Source organism: Poecilia reticulata, linkage group LG15 (genome assembly GCF_000633615.1).
Source record: "Poecilia reticulata strain Guanapo linkage group LG15, Guppy_female_1.0+MT, whole genome shotgun sequence".
Classification (NCBI taxonomy): Eukaryota; Metazoa; Chordata; class Actinopteri; order Cyprinodontiformes; family Poeciliidae; genus Poecilia; species Poecilia reticulata.
Window position 1 is genome coordinate 25,713,621 of NC_024345.1, and position 13,609 is coordinate 25,727,229.

General features: G+C 36.8%; 1 protein-coding gene and 1 long non-coding RNA gene across 2 annotated transcripts; one reads left to right on the forward strand and one right to left on the reverse strand.

The window, feature by feature from the left end:
• The first annotated feature begins 3,900 nt into the window (after positions 1–3,900).
• Positions 3,901–13,520, forward strand: gpr137ba (G protein-coupled receptor 137Ba). The gene is made up of 7 exons (XM_008430242.2): positions 3,901–4,637; positions 8,348–8,397; positions 8,484–8,706; positions 9,439–9,585; positions 10,303–10,431; positions 11,398–11,519; positions 11,603–13,520. Exons 1-7 carry the CDS (start codon positions 4,275–4,277, stop codon positions 11,715–11,717), a joined length of 1,149 nt encoding a protein of 382 aa, XP_008428464.1. The 5' UTR covers positions 3,901–4,274; the 3' UTR covers positions 11,718–13,520.
• LOC108166935 (uncharacterized) lies at positions 6,416–11,453 on the reverse strand. The gene is made up of 3 exons (XR_001777328.1): positions 11,365–11,453; positions 9,400–9,528; positions 6,416–6,886 (listed from the first exon to the last, which is right to left on the reverse strand). It is a non-coding gene; the product is annotated as an uncharacterized LOC108166935 (long non-coding RNA).
• Positions 13,521–13,609: the final 89 nt, after the last annotated feature.

The window sequence follows — 13,609 nt, forward strand, 5'->3', positions numbered from 1 at the left end:
CCTCTCCAGATACCAAAAGGAATTAATTCAGTAGAATGCAAGGGGTGGGAGATATTCAAGTTTAGAAATGTCCTCTACAGAGGACAAAAATGAACTACTGGTAGTCAGGAGGTTAAAGCAGTTAAGCAACGTTAATACTCGTTACTGTTTTAGCACAGTCCGATGGCGCCACCTTCTGGTTGCACTTGGAATCAACTCTGGTAGTTTATGACAAGTCAGTGCAACAGAAAACATTTCCTACAGCAGAAGAGATAAATCAGAGATTCATAAGCAGTCATTAAGGTCATAAATGCAAGATTATTTATAGATTTTTGTTGACTGTTAAAAAAAGTATTTCTTTTAAAGTGTAAGTCTTATTCAACCAACAATTTTAATGATTTTAAAGAGAAGAATTGGGTGCAAAAGTTTCCTTATATTGAAAATGTTCTCTAAACCATATATTTTTATGCACTTCCAAAAGTGTTTAATTAATGAAAATTAGCTCCAAATTCTTCAACTTCTCCTCAGCTTAACATCTAAAAACTGAAGGATGAAATAGAATAGAATAGAATAGAAACATGGAAATCCATAGCAACAGCAACATATGTAAAGGTTCACACAAAAAGTTTCTCATGTTAAAAGATATGTTAAAAATAAAATTAACAACAATATGCTGTACAAGACCATAACATAAAATACTGTGCAGTAATTAGAAATCGAAATATCAGATCACTTTTCCAAAAATACACATAATGATCATGAGTATTGAACATAAAAACATACACACTACTTATTTAGGTAGAGGACAATGATAAAGAAATCTAGCGTTAATATTTTTGGAATAATTTCACTTATATTTAAAATAATTGGACCATAATTTTGAACATGTCCTTGTAAATTAACCAGGTTAAGTAAGATAAATAGAATAATTTCAGACATTTTGCAAGAAACAAAACATCTGGATGAAAAGACAAAAAATCAGAATAAACAAAAAAATTAATTAATCTTCAAACTCTTTCCTTTGCTTGTTTCCCACTAATTCTGCCAAGAGAAATTAAATCTACAAGAGTAAAACAGAGTGTAGTTTCTCTGCACCTTGCTAACAGCAATTTATCAAAATTTTCTGTGTATATTTGTAAATTTCAGCCTGTGTGCATAATTTTGAGCCTTCGTGGAGCAGAAATGATATGTTCAAACTTATGCACCTCGTTCTTGTTTTTAAATGATGAAAGCTGAGTGGTATCTACAGGTGCAGCCAAAAATAAACAGCAACAACACACCAGTTTGAAACTGGTAACATTCATAACGTTTATATGTTAAAATACATATGGTGATGTCATCAGTGGTCGTCACCGTGTTGCCTGGGAACCAGCAGGCTGTTGTCTGATGTGCCCTTAAATGGAAACTGGATTATTTTTTGCAGAAGCGACGATGTGGGTGATTTAAAGGGCCAGAGCCTGACTGTGGAAAACTCAATAAAAACCAATAACTGTGTGCATTCATTTCTTAATACTGCAGACACTGTTTTAAATCTAAAACCTAGCCAAGAAGTTTGCACTGCAGCTGACAGCATCCTGTTTGGTGGGGCCTCTGTGGCAAATTAATCCACTAGGAAAGCTAAAGGTGAGCTGGAGTGAACTCCATCTTTAGATTTCCTCGTGTTCACATGCCCGGTCACGTAGCACAAAGACCCTGCTGCTAAAAAGCAAAACAAAAAGCTGGGGGGTTGTGCACACATGAGATGAGCTGCTTCTTCTTTGGGTCAAAAACCAAAGTCTGTCCCTGTGACGTTTGGTTGCCGGAATGAAAGGGGAAACCCACCAAAGTTGCACATCGAAATCAGTCAATGTGACCCAAAATGTTCTTTCAGTTCTCTGTGGGACTGAAAAGAAAAACAATTCTGATAACATCACACTTCCTATTTTCACTGGAAAACAAATATGACACAATCTTGGACAGAGTTGAAGAAAAACTGTGACCTTAAACATTTTTACTTTGACACAAATTCTATAAGTTGAATTTTCTTTGAGGTTTCTAGTAAAACCTGTCATAATTTGATGAATAACTTTTATTATTGTCCTTTCGTATGGAATAAAAAAATTGTAAAGTTACACAGCAAAAAATTAGTCATACATTTATAAATGTCCTAGTTGCATAAATATTTAATTCACCAGCTAAATATTTAGTTTATAGACTAAATAGTTTTTAAGTAAACTATTTAGCTAGATAAATATTCATTTGAGAACCAAATATTTAGATTGAAATTAAATATTTATTTGAGAACTGAATATTTAGCTTAAAAACTAAATATTTATTGTGAAAGCTAAATATTTAATTGGGGAAATAAATATGTCATTTGTAACTCTTGACATGGTGTAAATATGGTACACCTACATTTCTTGTGTATCACAGGCTAAATAAGTCTAATTATTGCTGTTAATTTTTTACTGTGTAACTTTACAAATTGCACCGCATATTTGCTGGATTATTTGCACATTTAGTGATATTATTGTTTCAGAAAATTTTCCTTCACACTTTTATTGAACAAACAGCACCTGATGATGACAAACACACACATCTTAGCTGTTCGTAGAACTGCGACCTTCTGGGAAAAGGTCTCTGCGCTCGTTCTTGGATCTGCTGTTGCCACTTCCCCCACTTTGTGGATTTCTCAGTCTTCTTGTATTTCTTCTTCATGTCGCTCAGATTACTGGATAAGTGGGAAAATCGATGGTTTATCAAGTCTGAGGACTCCGAAGTATTCTACACTACAATCAACAATTCACTCACTGGTGGATCAAAAACTGATAAATCTATCACTGCTGCCGTCTATTCTGCTTTGTTCGTTGTTGGGTTTCGATCATTTGTTTATTGATCTGGTTCTAAACGTTCCCCACGATTTTAATAATCCTAGACTTGATGCATACTTTTAGTGGCCAAGATGCTAACATGTCACAAAGAGTGATGTAGACATTGTGATGGATGAAAATAAAATAAAATAAATATTAGATTAAGCTTTATGGGAAGGTTCCTCTGGCATATTCCGTTTCCAGCAGCAGTACACCGACAGAAAAAAAGACCAAATAAAATGAAAAAATTAAGAAAACATGAAAAATAAAAGTATAAATATATAGTAGCATCAATATTTACACCATATTTTAATGATTTTACATACATAAGTATACATATATGTAAATAATAGGTTAACCTTTTCCTGCTGCTGGCATGAAATAAAAGGTATGAAACTTGTTTACTGTAAATTTAGTGTTTTGTTAGCTGATGTTACTTTCGAATAATTAAAATAATATGGCACATTTAAATACCATTCTGCATCTCAAAATCATGGAAAATTGCCTGTGTTGTAAACAGCCATCTTCCACTGCCAAAAGAAAAACACTGAGCCAAACAAGATGGCTGCTAATGTTAATACAATATTTGGAAGCTGTTCAACACAGATTGAACGGCTACCTTCACTGCCTCCGCTGCCATTGCAAAAACAACAGAAAACAACGTCATCATTCACAACTTCTCCTTCTGTTCACTGATTAGAAATCAGAAAATCTATCGGAGTGAATCAAAGTGAATGGGAGAAAGTCCAGACTGTCTGCAAAGCGAGTGTTATGGGCTACGCTAACTAAAAACAGTTAGAAGGTAACTGTTTTGTTTAGGAAATGCATTTTTAGCTGTTAAACTTACAAAATTTCCATTTAGGACTATACCTACCCACATAAATTGCATAAAAATGGATACATGGATTTTATTGTTTAAATTTTAAAATAGTTTTTATTTTTAGTGTAAAGCCTTACTGTTGTCCATATATTTGTTTTATTCAACAAATATACTGAATTAATCACTCTGGTTTTCAAGCAGGGCTGTAAAACGAGAGTAAATAGATAAAGGAGCCCCGTTTTGCCCTCCTGGGATCAGAGCTGCGGTGGGAAGCGCCATCACAGGGTTAAAGGTACAGTAGCGTGCGTCAGCTGATGCGTAACGTCACGTAATGCGCTCCCTGGCTGAGGAGGGGGTGGGGACTGGTCCTGGAAACCCGCCGCAGTCCTGCTCATCATCTCGGGTCATGTGCCTCCGTTTCTCCGGCTACCTCTGGATCCTCTGCAGGAAGTTGGACCGGTTTCCTTCCCCGCTGAGTTTCTGACAGCCGCCTTGCCGTCTTCCTGGTTCTCCGTGCTTTGACTGCGCCTCCTCGCCGCGCCTCGCCTCGGGCCTGGGAGCCTGAGAGGCAGGGCTCTGCTGCGAACAGCTCCATCTCCCCTCCATAGAGCCAGTGAGAGCTGATCATGGAGGCCCCGGCGGAGGAGAAGGAGCCCCTGCCTCTGCCCACCCTGAGCCCTGCCGTGCCCCCCTTTGTGACTCTGGGTCTGACGGTGGTATACACCGTCTTCTACTCGCTCCTCTTCATCTTCATCTACGTGCAGCTCTGGCTGGTTCTGCGGTACCGACACAAGCGCTTCAGCTACCAGACTGTGTTCCTGTTCCTGTGCCTGCTGTGGTCGGCCCTGCGCACCGTGCTCTTTTCCTTCTACTTCAGGAACTTTGTCACGGCCAACACTCTGGGTCCCTTTCCCTTCTGGCTGCTCTACTGCTTCCCCGTCTGCCTGCAGTTCTTCACGCTCAGCCTCATGAATCTTTACTTTGCACAGGTGAGTAAGCAGGATCAGACCCGATTAATGCCTCTGCAGGACATGTAGGTAGGATCCGTGCTTGAGCCGTGATGTACGGTCTTGATAAGTATCCACACCCCCTGAAAATTTCCCCTAAAACTTGAGACGTTTGGTCTTTTAAAGCCCATTTTCTTCCATCTCCAACCGTCTTCTCATTAGGGGGTGGGCATGTATCGTTTATCATTCATCACGATACATTTTGAATAATAAGAAATTAGATTTATCGCGGTTGTGACAAATTGAATTCCGTGACTATCTGTATTATCAGGATTCTCGTTTTTACTAGTTTCTCCAATGTTCGTTTAATAAGGGTATCAATAAATACCAGTAAATTTGAAAATGTTATAACATTTAGTATTAATTGTGAATTTATTATATTTTAATCTTCTACTTCAGTGTAACCTATTTTTATGTTTTAATATGTAAAATGTTACATTTAATATATTAGTTTAGTTATATAAATCAAGCTTCTTTATCTGACTGGTGTCCTAAAGAAGCTCGTTACATATAGATGTGTTTTTCTAGAGCAGTATTTGTGTTTATGAGGTTATGATTGCTGCATCATGTGGTCACAGCTGCACAGTTACCTAAAAAAGAATAGGTTTTATTGTCACTTTTATTTCTATCAAAAAAGCACCATAAAGTTTTGTGATGAAACTTTTAGTCCATATCGCCCAACCTTACTTCAATCATCTGACCAGCTTGTCTTCACAGCATTATACTGCCACCACCATGTTCTACAGTGGTTTGTTCAGATTTTACTATCATCTGACCAGAGTACCTTCAGGTTCTCTGTTTCTCCTTCATTGCCCAGATTACAAACTTAACTTTTTTACAAATGTTCTGCTATTAATATGGACCTATTAATATGCAGCTTCTCCTGAGCTACGTCCAGACCTATCAAAATAATGTTACTGGATTTTGTCCCATAAATTATTGCGATAAATGATAATAATGAAAGTTTCCCCCATCAAAGACTAATAAACATTCCACACTGGAACCGGAAGGCATTTTAAATAGCCAAACAACCAGAAACAATAAATAAAATGGATTATGAAATCTGTTTAAAAAAAAAATGCTAATCATCAGCATGGAAATTATCGAGCTCGTTTTAACTTATCATGCGATTAATTGCTTAGTGACGCCTCTGCTGCTGCTTTTCAGTTCAATGCTCTCCTTTCCTCACCTTGGCAGGTGGATTTTGATTAGGAGTGTCAAAGTAGAGCTGCAGACGAAAGCATGCCACATTTTCATATTTAACTTGTCAAACATTGTGAAAGCCATGCGTTCTTTTGCTTCCACTTCACCGTCGTGTGCTACTTTGTTTTGATCCGTCACGTCAGTAACAATCATTGAAGTTTGTAGTTCAAGGGGTGGAAAAACTGGTAAAAATTTGAAGTGGACTTTGTAACAAAAGGTCGAGTCCAGAACCTCTGCAGATGTGAAGTAAAGGGAACCTGATCCCAGGTTCTGTCTAACAAAACCAAAGGAATATAGTCCGCAGGTGTCGATAGGAACTCCTTTTGTTTAGATGGGAAAACTTGACATTTAAAGACATTCAATACAAGTCTTTTCATGTCGTAGCTTAAGGGAATCTTTGTCTTCATGTGAACTAGCAGCTGAAATGACATTTTGCATCTTGAGCAATAAATCATTGATTTAGCTGTGTAACATATGTCATTTAAGTCTCCTGACAACCTTTGAATTATTCATATATTAAAGACACAAGCCAGACATTTCAATAAAATCGATTAAACTCAGTTTAGATGTAGAACAAGATGCCATGGTTGGTTTTTCTACTTGTTCTTTTTTGTTGTTATTCGTTATTTAATTAGGATAAAATCTTTTCAAAAAACAAAAATGTTTCCATTCACACATCCATCTGATGACATCACAGAAGGCAAATGGTTAATTTCTCCTTGCATCCTTTTAATCCAATTCCTCCTTTGTGGGTGTTTATTAGCATTATGTGCTGCTGCAGAAAAACGTTTGAGTTGCATGTGACGATACTGCGTAGAAATGGAGCTACACTTGAATGCCTGAATGTAATTATTAAAGGTCTTCAGTGATGGTTTTGGTCCAGGTTGGTCAGGTTGAGTCGCTTCATTAAGATGGCGATCCCAGCGGCGTTTCCTGCAGAACTGCTGCATCACCCGGCAGACGAAGTTAACGCCATGCATGCATCTGCAGACCAGCATGTCTGCATGCAGACCAGCATCTGCTTCCAACTACAGAGGGGAAAAGTTGAAACAAGCTGTCATAAAGAGAGAAGCTGCATCATGTTGAGACTGTGAGGAGAAAACGGCTTTTATATGCAAACCACTTTGAAAAAACATCAATACAAACATGCTGGGGCCAATTATAACTTTCATCATCACTGGGTAGAAAATTTATTAAGAGCCAGCCGGCCCAAGGCATGAGCAAACCAAGCAGCTGCTTAGGACCCCAGATCTACAGGGGCCCTCATATAAATGCTTGAATTTCTAGATCTAGAATGTAAAAATGTGCTTATTGAGAATTAGAATGCTTTCAAATTTGATTTAAACGTTAAGATTTTTTAAAAATATATTAACATTCAAGATTTAAAGGAATCTGCAAGTTTACTTTTGTAGAAGTCCAAAGAATAATCTTGGTAGTTTCATAGCTACACTGAAGAGAGAAAATGCAACTACAACTTAAATAAATTATGTTAAATGGTCATAAGTAATTAAATTAAGTTGGTCAGACCTACTTTATTTATGTTGGTTCATCTTAACAAACTTAGTTTGACTTCTTGTGATCAATTTAACTTAATAGTAGCTTGTTTTAAGTAAATAATTCATTTGATATTGTTAAAAATGAACTATGGTCTCTAGCAGATCATTTCAGTGGAATAATCTTATGAAATATTTACTTAAAATAAGATCATTTATCTTCTTAAAACATTTCAAATATTCTAATATATTTGCACCAGAAACTGAACTTAAACCCTTGGTAAGATTTTGTGTTTTTGCAGTGATAAAACTCTGTTAACCAAAAATATGTAATTAAAGTAAACTCATGATTCAGCTGGGACAGCTATGACTTTCTCACGTGATTTAACAAATAAATGTGTTTTCTCAGATTAAAATTAGTCAGTGAAAAAACAAATCAGAAGACAAAAAAAAAATCTGCAAAGAGGAAATACATTTTACACCTGCATCTAGAAAGACGCCTGTGAAAGTAACGCTGCAGTTTCACGGTTTCACTTAGCTCAGGATGTGGACGCGCATAAAGCATCAACACTGAGCGCAGGTAACACTTGCATAAACAAACGCTGCGAAACCTGCTTGTGCTCGATTTGGCACCCTCTATCATTCATGTGACTTGAGAGGAAGGAGTCCAGTTATTAACTGCCTTCAGTGTGGGAGGCTCGCATTCAGAATCTGCACCGAAATGAAATGAATCATGTCTTCAACTGCTTACGCAATCCACATATGAACCGCTGCCTTCTCCAGCCTCTGCCTCAGGCTTATTTTTAGTGTAATCCTCTTGTGTTCATACGAGCCACATTTGAGTTTCCAGCGAGCCCTGAGCTGAGTAACTGTTTTGCACCATGAACTTAAAACGCAACCATTTTCAACCACGAGGTTCCTGGTTAACCGGAATGGAGAAGTGAAACGGCCTGACATATTTGCATGATTAATTGTTTTTTTTGTTTTTTTTTATAGGTTGTTTTTAAGGCAAAGTCCAAATACGCCCCAGAGCTCCAGAGGTACAGGTGAGAGCAGGCCTCTTCCGCTCATTTCCCCTGCTGCAGTTTTTAGCGGCTGAATAATAAAAATGTCTGTGGTCTTTTCCTGCCAGGCTGCCCCTCTACCTCCTTTTCCTGTTCATCAGCCTGGTGTTTTTAGTCGTGAATTTAGCGTGTGCCCTGCTGGTGAGGATGTCCTCTGCAGAAGCTCACACTGTTGTGCTCGTGAGAGTCGCCATCAACGACACGCTCTTCGTCCTGTGCGCCGTCTCGCTCTCTTTGTGTCTTTACAAGATCGCCAAGATGTCCCTGGCCAACATCTACCTGGAGTCCAAGGTGAGACTGAACTGTGAATCTGAAGGAAATGATTTTCTCTTGTTCTTGATTGGCTCTGAGACCTTACAGCATTCAACCTGTGAACTTTTTCACGCTTTGTCAGTTACAGATGTGAATTTTGATGGATTTCATGCAATAGATAGAATAATGTAGAAGGTAAATTGGGATGAAAATAACAAATGCAACGAAATATTAACGAAGTCAACTTGCATGTTATTTAATCTCTGTATAAATTCAGTTGTTTGGGGGTTTTAAAGGCTTTTTTCACACCTAATGATCTCTTTGCAAAACATTTTCCTCCTCGCCTGTGGGGGCGCAGCACCAAGAAACACTGAAGGAAATGAGAAGAAAACCTCTGAAGAAGACATGAGCTCAAACGTAAATAAAGATAGTGACATTTTTTTTAAAATAAAACACTGCGAGCCATTTCTCTCTCAAGCGCCAGATTTGCACATTTGTTTTGGTTGTTTTTACCCAGAATCGGTAGAATAAATTGATTACTAATTTTAATTAACCATAATTCTACTTCCATTTCAGAAACACGCACCATCTTGTGTTCATTTGTCACATAAAATCCAATAAAAATAGGCTAAAGTTAGTGGTTGTGATGTGGCAAAATATGCAGAAATATTTATGTTTTTGCAGCTCGCTGTTCATGGCTGTTTCTCCTAGCTTGAGTCGGTTTCTTTTTACCTCGTCTTAAACTCGGGCTGCTGCTCTGACGTTGTGCAGGGGACGTCGGTGTGCCAGGTGACTGTTATAGGAGCCATCGTCATCCTGCTGTACGCGTCCAGGGCCTGTTACAACCTGGTCGTCCTGGCGCTGTCAAACAAAAGCATCAACTCGTTTGACTACGACTGGTACAACGTGTCGGACCAGGTAAATCACCTCGCCGGGAGGGTTTCAAAGTAAAAGTTAAGGATGTTGGCACAAGCAATGATTCTCTTTGTTTACTTTGAATAACTAGATAATTTTTTGAGTCTCATGAAGATCTTAAACAATAAAGATTGGAGATTAAACAACTAAAACTGGAGAAGATTGTGTTTTTATTGGGAATTACAAGCGTTGCTAAAATGCTTGTAATTTAGCAAACTCTAGATAAAGATTATTTAGATATGGCAGGAAGTAATTAGTCTTTTTCAGACAGGCGTTGAAAATCGCCTTCCTCTTCTGTTTAAAAAAAACCTCTGCTTGATATTGAAAGTTAAAAAGGAAACAAATATAAACCAAAAGAATCCCCTAAAATCCCCACATTGCATAAAAGTTAGAAATCACCCACAAGTCATTGAGGAAAAAGCAGGTTCGGTTTGTTGGCGATAGAAAAAGAACAGAGGAGTAAATTTCAGCCAAAAATCTCAGAATTTTTTGCTTCTTTTCTACAAAATTTGTGACTTTAAACTCAGAATTTTCCACCTTTTTTTCCTCAAACTTATGTGATTTATCTAAAAATTAAGAATTTTTTTTCTCAAGTAAATTTGACTTTTCAATGTCATAAATTTCCATGTTGTTTCTAGAAAAATTAGATAGGTTTTCACATTCGATGGATGGATCTGTTTTGCTGTTTGTAACGTCTTTTTTTGTTTGTTTTTTATTCAGGCAGATCTACAGTCGACTCTAGGCGACACCGGCTACGTCGTCTTCGGAGTGATTCTGTTTATTTGGGAGCTGCTACCGACTTCCCTTGTTGTGTATTTCTTCAGGGTTCGGAAACCCAACTTGGACAGGGTGAGGCCTCCACAACACGTTGAAACTTAATTAAATTAATCGATTATTGAAATAGTCGTCAACTAATTTAATTGTGTAATTTTGTTAATTGGATACATACTGAAAAAACGGCATTTGTCAGAGCAGCAAATAGACCAAAACTGTACAAAAACGATATACATCTTGCATTTAAGATTAAAAATTTGCTATTTAAGATTATTTTATAGATTATATTTATGGGTATAGTTTTAGCGTCACCTGTTTCAAATTCTGAAGAAAAAAAGATCTCCTATGATGCACCTTTTGTTATTCAATTATTAATCTGTTAATCCCCCAAAAATATCAACCCTAAACTGCATTGATGCTTGTTTGTTTGCAGTATTTCTTTAGCTGCAGATTAATTTTTGTTGCTATGAATTAATCAAGCATACACCAAATGAATCTTTTAATGTATTTTAATGTTGTAAAAAAAGATTTAAATGATAAATCTGCAGAATATGCCTATTTTTATTTAACCGATTAATCAATAACTAAAATAATAGTTAGTTTCAGCTCCATACTTTCTAGCGTGCTATCAGCCTCCATAAGGGGTAGAAAAAAAGGTTAAATATGTGAAAGTTTGTGCTAATTTTTCTTGGTTCCTGGAGCAAAAAATTAAAAAGTTTCTGACAGGAACTGTTCAACAGTGGAGACACTGCTACAAAAAACTCATAAGAACCATGGGAATAAAATAAAATCTAATGTGATATTACACATATAAGAAAATATGACACATTTCTTATAATCAAAAGAGGGAACTGTGATGAAAAATTGTCACAGAACTCATGGACATCTAAAATCCAAAGCGATGAAGCAGCATTATTGCTAAATAAATATAATTATTACTGAGTAGTGAATAAAAAACATGCTAAAAGTCGATGTTTCTTTACGCATTAATAAACTGTGGTTAGTTACCGCCATCTTGTCGTCTGTCTTCGTCACCTGCAGAGCAGCTCCGGCCTCCCTGGCCACGTCTTCTCGTCCAGAGCTTACTTCTTCGACAACCCGAGACGCTACGACAGCGACGACGACCTGGCGTGGAGCGTCATGCCTCAGAACATCCAGGCCAGGTACAATCCTCTTATTTCCTCCCGTTCAGGAAGTTCTGCAGGGATGATCGATGTTAACGGATGTTGTCTTTCACACCGTCCAGCCTGGCTGCGGACAGCTACGAGTGGGGAAGCCAGAACAGTGGCATCAGCGCCTACGTCGGCAGCGAGGACAGCTACAACTTCTCCCGCCCGCCAGAGGAGCTCAGCCATTACTGAAGGGCGTTGAAGGACTCGTCTGTATATTTTTGCACAGTCTGTTACTGACCGAGGCACAAGGTTCTTCAGGAGCTGGAGGAAGCGACAGACTCTTCTCATTGCCAGTATATAAAAGCCCAGAAGTGGGAAAGTACTTTTGCACACTCCTTGTACAGATTATGATCTGTTCTTAAAACTCTTTCATTATTTAGGTCATGTTGATTACATCTTAATATATTTCCTAACCTTTGTAAGCTGTACTGTAATATTTTAATGTACCATGTGAATGTTTTTGTTTTCATACGGATGTTTATAATTAAGATTCTTTTAATTCATATTAAAACAAGTTTAAATACTGTAGAAATGTTTTAATTTTAATATTTAACGGCAGAGGTTTTCCAAGGTGGGACCAGCAACTTGCACAGCAGCGCCCCCTATTGGTGTGGCAACTTATTCTTTAAAATCTTTGTTTTAAAACTAAAAGTGAATTTAAAATAGAATATGATTTTGTTTTTCTTAGAATCCAGGGTTCCTAAATATTTCTACTTAAATATTTTAAGACATCTGTGCAAAAACAAAAAGTACCAATTTGGACTGGATTATTTTTTTTTATTTATGGGCAAGTTAAACCAGCTCTGCTTTAAGATTTGTGCCAGATTTGTTGTTTTTTAGACCCAAATTATTCCACTATAGACACAAGTTCAACAGTTTAATTCTGTTTCCTTTCATCTTTACCATTTTCCAGACCCAATTTTAAAACACACGGGTTTAGAAGATGGGTCATTTTTAATTTACCTTTTCATTAAATAAGGGAACATTTCATTTATCTGCTGGTCTTTTCACTCTTTAAGCTATTTATAAAAAAAAAAAAAAATCAAATAGTTGCATATTGTGCATAGATTTCATAAATAAAAAACCCCAAAAACTTAAAACCCCTCTGAATCCAAACTGATCAATAACTTTGGCACAAAACAAAGTGGGAAGGATGTAGCAATTTAAAAATGGAAAGGTATAAATTATGAAAATCAATAAGAATCACTTTGTTTTTAAAAAGAAATAAAAATCTGAAAATGTAAACTTTACTGCACTCAGTTTTCTTCTCAATAGTTGGAGAATAATAAAAAGCCAGTTAATGTTCCTGAATACAATTTATAAATAATATAATTTGAATCCCATAATGTGTTGGTTGGAAATCTAATGAAATTAATTATTCAAATTAATGGCTGGATGTTTTGAATGATTATTCATAAAGATAAAAGCTGAATTTAATTTCCTGCACAAATTGTTCAAGAGGAAAAAACCCTAAAAAATGATACATTTTCATTTCCATGCAGCCAATGAACATTTGAAAAGATATTTAAGTTAAAAACTGAAAAAAAATCACAAGATTTAGATAAAGTTTTTGTTGAGTGGCAGAAGAGACGGCAGGCCAGACGCGTTTCGGATTCCTCTCCTTTTATTGAGGAGCTTTTCAAAGATGGCAGCTCTCTAAAAAGCACGACATACATAATAATGTTCCCTGATCGTTAAGACTTCAGCTTAACTATCAGCTTAACTCTCAATGTAAAGATTGTCCAGAAATGCTCTGGAAATAATCAAGAACAAGTTGGAACCAGACGACTAAACAGGTACATTTTTAAAAACGCATTTTATGAAGCAATGCACCATCTGAGGTAGTAATAAAGATGTTTATTACACCGTTTGTTTTACTATTGTTTTAATTACCCAGAGCAATCCATAGGGATCCTGGAAATTTGATCCAGTTAATTTTGACAGATTATAAAGTTAATACTGCAGGAAAGTTTTTTTTTTTTTTTTTTTTTTGAAAAGTAAGACTGAAGACATGTAGGTAAGCTGTAGTTTGAGTTTCTGCCTGATGTCAGATGAAACACGGCAGAGGAACTAAAGCTGCA

Bases quoted from the DNA above. Each gene is read 5' to 3' on its own strand.
- gpr137ba (XM_008430242.2), top strand. From the start codon at position 4,275: ATGGAGGCCCCGGCGGAGGAGAAGGAGCCCCTGCCTCTGCCCACCCTG. The intron at 8,707-9,438 runs GTGAGACTGAAC...GACGTTGTGCAG, and splicing joins ACATCTACCTGGAGTCCAAG to GGGACGTCGGTGTGCCAGGT. The intron at 11,520-11,602 runs GTACAATCCTCT...CACACCGTCCAG, and splicing joins CCTCAGAACATCCAGGCCAG to CCTGGCTGCGGACAGCTACG.